This window comes from Eufriesea mexicana, unplaced genomic scaffold, assembly GCF_001483705.2.
Source record: "Eufriesea mexicana isolate 0111107269 unplaced genomic scaffold, ASM148370v2 scaffold4744748466, whole genome shotgun sequence".
Lineage (NCBI taxonomy): Eukaryota > Metazoa > Arthropoda > Insecta > Hymenoptera > Apidae > Eufriesea > Eufriesea mexicana.
The window spans coordinates 83,651-93,036 of NW_016907990.1; the positions used below are offsets into that span (position 1 = coordinate 83,651).

The 9,386-nt window shown below is 46.4% G+C and overlaps 1 protein-coding gene across 2 annotated transcripts in view; it reads right to left on the minus strand.

Annotated features, from left to right (window-relative positions):
• Positions 1 to 8,796, minus strand: part of Hr3 (nuclear hormone receptor 3 ROR-beta) — a 74,472-nt gene extending 65,676 nt beyond the window's left edge. For both annotated transcript variants that reach the window (XM_017906521.1, XM_017906528.1), the window contains exon 1: positions 8,433 to 8,796. In XM_017906521.1, the coding sequence (XP_017762010.1) occupies positions 8,433 to 8,556 (124 nt within the window). In that variant the 5' untranslated portion in view covers positions 8,557 to 8,796. The remainder of the gene's footprint in view (positions 1 to 8,432) is intronic.
• Between the last annotated feature and the right edge of the window lie 590 nt (positions 8,797 to 9,386).

Here is a 9,386-nt window from a genome sequence, read left to right on the forward strand (position 1 = left end):
TTCCCTCGCTCATTCTCCCTCCCTCTCTCTCCTTTCTCTCTTTCTCCTCTCCCTTTCGCCGCTTCTAACTTTCCGATTCTTTCTTTCTCCGCGCTCGGCGCGCGCGCGCCTATAGAGCGCCAGGTTTTAAAGGGTAGGTGTGTTCCTCTTTCTTTTCTTCCACCGCCCCCTGCCCCCCTTTTCTTCCGCGCGCGCTCGCTCCTTTCTTTCTCTCCCCCCTTTCCTCCCCTTTTCTTTCTTTTCTTCCTTTTTTCTTTCGCCGCGATTCTTTCGTTTCATTCGTACGCTCTTTCTTTCCATCTTCGGAGCGTATTCCGGCGCCGCGCGCGCACCCCGAGTTCCAGTTATGTGAATAATGAAGGGGCTTAGAAGCCGAATAATTAATATCTCTTTAAGCGGCGTCGTTGAACGGATCTACGGCCCGTGGCGCGTTTGTTTTAATGGACCGTCTTCGCGGAGACGTCTCAGCCTGCTCTTATAAATCATTAAGAGATGATTAACCGTGGCTGAATGTTCTACGAATTTCTCTACGTGTCTCGCAGCGGTGTGCACGCCTTTTCTACCGCGTGTCTCCTTCGCAAAGACCCCCGTTGTATCCTCTGACCGAGTTCTCTCCCTGTTCGCACCGTGTCTTATTCTTGGACAGCGACGCTGCTCGCGCGAGGACCGTTCGTCGGCACGGAGAAGTTTCAAATAACGTTTCGAAGGCAAGGAATTATTCTTCCGTGTCTGTCACGGGGTCTCCAGACGTACCCTTCTCGCGCCGCTTTTCCGCGTTACGTTTTAATCGCAACGACAGGGGCGGCGGCACAGCACCCTCGGCGCGCCCCCTGAGCGATATTACGTGCCATCAAGTGGAATTATTCCGAAACTTTATTACACGCAAAATTGACCCAAATGTATATTGCCGTTTTTGAAGCGCACCCCGCGCGAACGAACGTAATAATATAATCCCGGCGGTTTTGTTATTTAACGCGATACATTATAAACAAGCCACCGTAATAAAGGCTGCCGGCCATTTCGCGTGAAATGAAAATTAAAACGTGTCTGCTTCCTCGTGTCGTTCGTGTTTCTTTCGCGCGTGTACGCTATTTTCCTGATTTATTTATCTCCCTCGTCTATTTCTTTTTTTTCTTTTTTTCTTTATTTTTCCCTGCTTTTCCCCTTTTATCGCGTTTGCTCAACGCCTTTCGTAACGTTCCGTATTTTCCCGAAAGCACGGCCGCGATAGAGCTCCTACGACTCGCAGCTCTGTCGTGTAAAGACCGAAACGTTTACCTACTTACAGTAGTTGTACCTATTACTATAATCTTATCGTATCGCGACGTCTATAAGGTCGATGATCTTTGAATGACGGTGGCATACGTGCACAAGGAGGCCGCGTATCGTGTTTCTTTGGCCGCGTGAATAATTACGTGGAAATTATTTCAGAATCGGTTAGCCACTCGCCACGAATACGCGCGATTCCAAGCCGATGGGGGTTCGTTGGCGAAATCACCCTTGTCCGATCCGATTACCGCCGTGTCGATAACGTCGCGTTGCCCGCCATTCCGTTCCCACCCATTATCTTGACCAATCGAAGCGAATTAATTTCCATGCAAATATTACGCGATTTCAAATTTATCGCTCGCGTGGGCGAAAATAGCGCGAAGATACGCTCCACTCTGAACGGGTTATTCAAAATTCCTAAACCTACGAATAATTAATCGTTGAAATATATTCGTATATTCAATTCATACTTCGCGCCTTAAGGAGCTACAACGTGTTGGCAACCCTTGAAACTAATTATGTACATCAAAGGGCATTTAAAACATTCCGGCCTGTCTTACAAACCAGGATTCTCAAATACCGATCTTATATGTCCGATCACATAATTAGCAAATAATAATAATCGAGTAATAGAAATTTTTGGTGTTTCTCTGGATGTTTGCCGTAGTTCTAATTTAAGAAACTTGTAAACTTCGCGTGCATCCATTTTCTATGTATTCTAATGGATTTTCCAGTTTAGTAAATAAATAAATAAATAAATAATTATATGTCATATCGCGAATATGGTAAGCCTTAGTGGATCACGTGCAATAGATCTCTAATAAAATCAATATTAACCCTTTGCACTCGAGAGGTGCCCTTCAGCCACCATTTGATAAAATTTCGAAGCTCGATGTTAATTAATACATGAAATTTAAAATAATGTAGCAGTGTGCAAGGTACCGAAATGAAATAATTCTACGTGTTAATTAGTATACGAATTCTCATTTACTACTCAACAAATATTATCAGCTTTATAGCAGAAAATTTTTCATCCGGTACCCTTCTTTAGCCAAAAAATCGTCGAGCACAAAGGGTTAATTATTCTAAACACGTGATTATATTATTGACATCCTATTTCAACTTTCATCTTCTGATATGATATTAACATTAAATATCGGTAATTAATTATCAACGGATCTGTGAATTTTTGCGAGGAAAGTTAATAACGCCGAAATCCATCGCGAGGAATTAGGAATGAAAACTACGTCCCGTTGAATTACCGCGCGAAACTGTTGGGGTAAATCGATCGGAGGGTAATAAATCGTGGACAGGATAGAAATAAACAGGGGAACGTATACTCGTCGTGGGTCGAGCGGAATGATTCAGAATCCGTTTAATCATCGTCATTTAGATGGAAACTCGGCCGGTCAACTAGTTTGGTAGAAAGTTCGACAGCAACCGGACGGTAACCACGCGATCATAATAGCGCGATAAGTATGAATCGGAGAGCGATCACGACAAAACGACAGACGTGGATCGATTTCGTAACGACAACCTTCGAACCCGTTCGACGGCTCTGAAAACACGCCGGCCAGCAGAGGACGAAGGATTGCCCTGGTTGAACACCGTTCACCGGCAGACTCGCGTGGCTGCTTTGGCTTTCACTCGCGAAAAAAATACGAGAAACCCTGTCGATGACAAAGCCGACAAAATATTCCACCGCGAAGAAACGCCGGAGGAATGATCCCGTGTCCAATTAATTCTCCGTTTCATTTCGCCTCGGGATCGGCGACGGAATAAACCGGACAAATCTTTCTAGTGTACCGATCTGTGTACACCGATCTGTGTACCGACTCTCTCCGTTACATTCGCTCCACCGTTATTTTTATCATAATTCTTTGAATTCGATTTTTTACCGTTTCAATAGCTCGCTGCAAAGGCCTCGTGCCTTCATACTGCTCGACTTGCTCGCGGATGTCTGCAAATTAGGTTAAAATGTTTTCTCTTTGCGTTGACATCGTGTTTGCTACTTACGGTTCCGGCAATGTTTTTATATTAGCACAGAGAAGAGAAATAATTGAGAAATATTACGTATGTACGTTGGTCTGCGTAAACAGTCGACGTAGACTAGCTTTCGAATTTTATTTCGCTCTTTTCCGTAGAAATTCAACAAAATTTTTTATCATTTCGCGTTTCGTGCCTCTTTGTTCCAAGAACACGATCGATAGCCTACGCGAGATCGGCGATCGCCGACGCGAGTAATGGCGAAGATGTAATGGAACCTCGGCCAAGTGGCGCTTGCGAAACGGCAGAATTTATTTCTCCGACGAGTGAAATTACTTAATTTCCCGAGCATCGTTCCCGAAACGTTCGCGATGCTTCGTTAATAACGTTATTAGACGTCTTAGACGCCGCGGAAGAGGCGGCAGCGATGGCGGGTATCGTTATCGGTTGTAGCTCTCGAATCCAGCGACACGCAGAAAGCACGCGATTATTCGATTTTATTAACCGTCAACGATGTGACTAATGCCATGAAATTATTGCATGGGTCAAAGGTTTCCTCCGTTGCGAAATCGATGCACAATTGCTGGATTTGGCGCGATCGCGCCTCGATTTCCATGCAACATCGTGATCCATCCTTTCCCATATTCTCTCCGAAGCAGATCGTTCCGTCTAACTCTGTCATTCTCCCGAACGAAGCAAAAACAGTCGGGTCTCGGTTAATCGGTTTCACCCATTGGTTCCGTTACTGAATTTCTCGTTACCCGTAATCGGATAACAGATCGACTAGCTGTGAATCGAGACGTTGCCGGTGCACCGAAAATATCGAGATCGGATCAACCGCATTCGAATATAACGAAGATTGTTTATAACGCGTCTCTATCTTCCACGGACTCGGTGAATTTCGAACGTCAGGAACTCTACAACCCGATATCTCGATAATCGCGAACTCTGCATAATTTGCAGATGCATAATTAACGCGGTAAATATTTATACGCGTACCTGTTATAAAATTTACCGGGTCACCGGTATTTTCGATCGAGACATCGTAGAAATGTCAAAAATTTATCTCCGCGGATCGGCATCCGTCTCCGTTCGACTTGGACGCCAGCGTCGGGGTCATAATCGCGAAAATAATTCCGCGTTTCCGGTAAGTTCGGAAAAACGAGAGGTCGCGCTGGCTACTGGCATACCGACGTATCATTCGAGTTTATCAGGTTTCTCGTTGAACGACGTGTTTCCGTAGCCGGAGAAATTCTGCGCGCCGTAGACGAATAATAACGTGCGATACACCCCGGATCGATTATTAAAAAGAAGAAAAGGGAGGAAAAGGAGAAAGAATCCGATGAACTCGGCGCAATTATTCGGAACGGTGTATTTTAAAGAGTTAAGCACTTTGTAACACGGTCGCAGTACCGAGATTATAATTTATAACGGCAATTTTCGCCCGGCGCACTATTATTACCCGGTATCGCGAAATTTTATTGAAGCTAGTTCACTTTTAAATACCCGCGAATACTTTGACCCAAAGAGCGGTACGTGCACGCGTACGCTGGCCCGGTGTTTATGTTAATTTCCCGTTTAAATATTTGCCAATAATTTCACCACCCTGTACCAACCTCCGCGCCCTGTCACCCCGTCTCTCTTCTACCCAGCATCCGACCCATGGTGCCACGGGTCGGTGGAAATTCCAGAGGGATAACAAGATCGACCATCGGGGCGGGAAGAGAGCAAACTTGTATCCGCGTAAGGGCGAGTATATACGTCGGGGTTGTACGAATGAGAAACTCGGGCGGAGTTATCGGCGAATCTCGAGGCAGGGACGGCGGCTGTAGGCGCAGAAATTTGTTTTCTCGTCATCGCGAAGGCAGGACGACGTTACCCAGCCGACGACGTTACGGGCGTTCTTCTTACGAAGCCTTTGCGCAACCACGCTCTTACGTGGGTACTTTCGCTTTGCATAATTTACTCGCCGCGTTTCGATCGTGTATTCGTATTCGGGACGGCTATGACTCTCGCGACATCGTCCACTTGCTTTTGAAACCGCTCCCGTCCTTTGGCTATTTCGAACCGATCGCTCGGTTCCCTGGTCTTCGTGGAAACCCGCCCGGCCTCCCCGGTGAAACGGTTTCCGCGAAACCCGCGCTCGCGCCGTCTCTCTCGCGCCCGTGGCTCCGACCTCCGCGCCGTCTCTCTCGCGCCAACGCGCGTCTCCACGCTGATAAAGTTCCGTAGTACCAGCAAGAGGCGCGCGCCGCAAGCTTTGATCGTTCACGCCCCGAAGTTTGATTAGCGATCGCACAGACGCTCCGAGTTCGCGTTCCATCGGCAACACGGAAACAGTTCCTCGCGTGTCGGCGTTGGATGTTTGTTATTTGAGCCTGATTGGCCGGGTAAAAGTCGTTATCCGATACCCTCCGCTGGAATTCGGAGTTAAACTCGAAACGGTGCTTGGGAAATTTTTCCTTCTTAACGTTTTTAAATTATTCGCGAGTTCGGGAGCATTAAGGAAGCGGTGTAAAGGAAGTCTGCTGGTTTCGTAAGATTCGAAAACGAAAGTTTCAACTGCCTTTTGTTCGATTTCCGCGGACGAATTCTGACCTCAAGGTCGGAGGAGATTAATTTCTTTTCTCGGAGAAATTACGAGATTAACTAATCGCGGAACGATTTCGTATACGCGTTGTTTAAAGCATACCTACAGTTGGGTGTACATTATTGGTGGAGGCATTTTGGCACACCCGTTATATTCCTATATTTCATCGTGACATCGATGATATCGAAGCTAGCGAGTTAGTCGAAATGATTTCAAAATGATTTCGGACTGCTGAGTCTTTATTGTTATTAAAAACATACGGCTGATTTTGGCAAAATTAATATTGACTTTTATCGCGATAATAGCTTAATTATATACACCTATTTATCTCCGTCATAGCACTGTACTTATCGTTATCTACGCGTACAATATTTAGGCTCGCATAATGGGTCAATAATCCTAGCATTAGCGAGAGTAAAAAATCACGCGTTTCCAATTCAAATTAGAATATCAGCGTGTACCGCGAAAACGGGAAACCACTTTCATAAGCGATTTTTAAAAACCTGCATACTCGCGCGGCGCAGTGTGACACGGACCTGTGCTTTTCACCCGGTGTGTATTTGTATTCGGCACGGCGCGCGATTCGCGACGTCGTAAAAACAGTTTTGAAACGTTTCGAGGTATCCTTGTTCCCGGGTTTCTAAACCAACTACCTCCATCTCTCTCTCCCTCTCTAAGACATTTTCACCGACGAGGCGAATGCGAGAAAATGTCAAAACATTCCAATCTCGATCCCCGGTGCGAATTAATTCGAAAGAACGATCAATCGAGAATAACAGACACCCGCCCTGTCCCGCTTTATCCCCGAACACCTAACCTATACCGAATCCGTTTCTCAGATCGCACCGATAGATAGATACGTTTGACAGTCGCACGTTACTCACCGAAATCGTCGTTCGCCGCGAACCTTTGGTAACGATCGTTTGCCGTGCTCGCACGCCCGTGAATCGATACATATTTACGCACACGTATCGACGTTATCTGGCTGGCCGATCATTTCGGAAGCTACATCAATCACGCGGCCAATGTTCGAGATCAATTCCGACAATCTTGCGCGATAACGGGATCGAATAATCGACGGTGACGAACGTTCCCCGTTTACGGGACAATTTCCACGCGTTTATCGGCCATTAAAGCCGAAACGTTCGCGGCAGCGCGCGCCGTTCACCGTCCGGCGCGCCAAATTCGAACGCGAATTTTTACCGATCGCTCCCCCGAGCTGACGTAACCTCGGACGCGAGCCGCGCAATGAAATTAATTCGCGACGAAAGCACCGTGTAAATAATGTAAAACGACGTTTCGATGTTTCACCGTGGGGCAGCGGCAATTTCACCGTGAAACTTTCGCGCTGTATTCGTATTGAAATTATGAAAGAGCCGCGGTCGGGGGATACGCGCCACGCGGACCACGGCATCCACCATGGAATACGAATTAACAATATCTCGCGTTTTCTTTTCCTTTGTCTTTTTCCTTTTTTTCTTTCCGTCTTGCGAACCGTCGCGCAATTTCCAACTTACTTTCTCCCGCTTTCCTTCTTACTTTTAATTTACTTCTTGCTTTGCCAGTCTACTTCGCTGCGTTGTTAGATCGATGTTCGCATCGAGATCCAATGCAACGACTCATAGATCTCGATGAGGAGCGACTAATCTCGAGCCCGAATTTCTTTCCTCGCGAGTAACTTTTAAATCGTAGAGGGATAAAACGGTGGTAAAAATTTATCCTTCGATTCGGTGATCGATGACGACCAGTCTACGAGGTTATGTTCGCATTTTCGAGACGTACGAGCGTCCAGACACGAACCGCCTAATCTACTGCGAGTGAAACCCACGTGCAAACCAACGAACGCGCGCGGAATTCGCGAACCTCTTCTCGTCCCTGCAGGTTCGCGAACTTTGAACGCGAAAATCGCGTTGCGTAAGCCGAGATCGACCGTGGATTGACGAGGCGTTGAATAATCGAGGGCTTCGAACGAAATATTCTTACGATTGCGAACGGTTAAACGGTGATTCTCGAATTACGCGCCGAACGCTGGCTTTATCGAAGTTCCATCCGAATTTTGCCACGCGGATATCGCGTTTCCTACGGGGTATCGTGGTATTAGTCGAGGAGAGTATTTCGTAAAAATTCCAAAAGGAGGAACGAAAAAATGAAACGTTCGCCGGTTGCCTTATCTCGAGCTGGACGAAACAGTGCCACCGGCAAAGTACACTTGGCGATTCCACGAAGTAACTGTTCCTGCTTAGAAACGAAAAAAAAAAAAAAAGAAACATACGCTCATACGTATATACACTGTCGCGTATACAGTAGTAGGGAACAGGCTGAAGTACTAGCAGGCACGGAGCGCATTATTCTCAAAAGGACGTTATGTAAACTCGGTTCACGGCAATTCCGTGGGCCTCGTACAACGGTTCTCCGACACGAGCGGAATTAGAAAATTCACGTTAGGCCATCACGAACCGGCCGTACGTACGCGTGATTCTTTTTCCTTAAGATCGTACACAATCGTCGTGGGAACGGAACGTTTCCATAACACACGCATACTTATATCTATACGTATAGAGAGAGCGTAACGGAGCTTTTTCGTTACCTTTTATGCTCCCGGACGAGGTATGGGGCGTCTGCGGTGCGTGCGAGGTCAGAGGTAACGGCGAGCCCGAGGAGGTCGCGGAGTGTTCCAACTTGGAACTCACCGCGCTCCACATCTCGAACATGTTGAACGCCGTGGTGATGGCCTTTAGTCACTTCCAGGCTGCTACTCCCGTAGATCACCCGGCGCCCTTTACCAGCCCGGCGTAACATCCGCTGCGGCGCTTCGCGACGCCACCCGAAAGGACGTCTTCGTCGAGCTCCACCGTCCGCGTTTCGAGGTGAGAGCGCAGAATCTATCTCGGTTGTATCCTCGGTCCACGTGTCACTCCAATATCTTCCGTAATATCTTCCGTATACAATGTCGACCGTCGTGTTCCTTGATTACTCTCTGTACTATCGTACGCGTTGTACTATGCACCACCACCGTTACCGTTACAGCTAGATGCTTACCCAGAACTTTCACGCGAGTCTCACTTCGTATAGTTGTACCCTTTTTCTTTATTATTTTTTTTTTTTTTTTTTTTTTTTTTTTTTTTTTTTTTTTTTTTTTATTCGTTCGCGGTTATTTCTTTTCGTTTCTATCGATTAGTCGTTTCTACTTTTTTTTCTTTCTTTTTTAATTATCGGCGACTCGATTGCTTCGCGTTAAATATTGTCGAATCGATGTCGAATACGATCGTTAACAAAACTATCTCTCGGTAACACTTCTTCCTCTTCTTCTTCCGCTAATTCCCTACCGATTATTTACTAAGCTCGATATTTTTACGCACTATTACGAACGGCACTGAAACCCGTTTCTTTTCTAGCTTCCCTTCCTCTTATCGATACACTTTTACTACGTGTATATGTATATATATATATAATGTGTAGATGTATCACTTCCGGTATCGTGAACCGATTTCAGCGTACAACGACGCGTCCTCTCCCTCTTTTCACCGGTATTACGTTAACA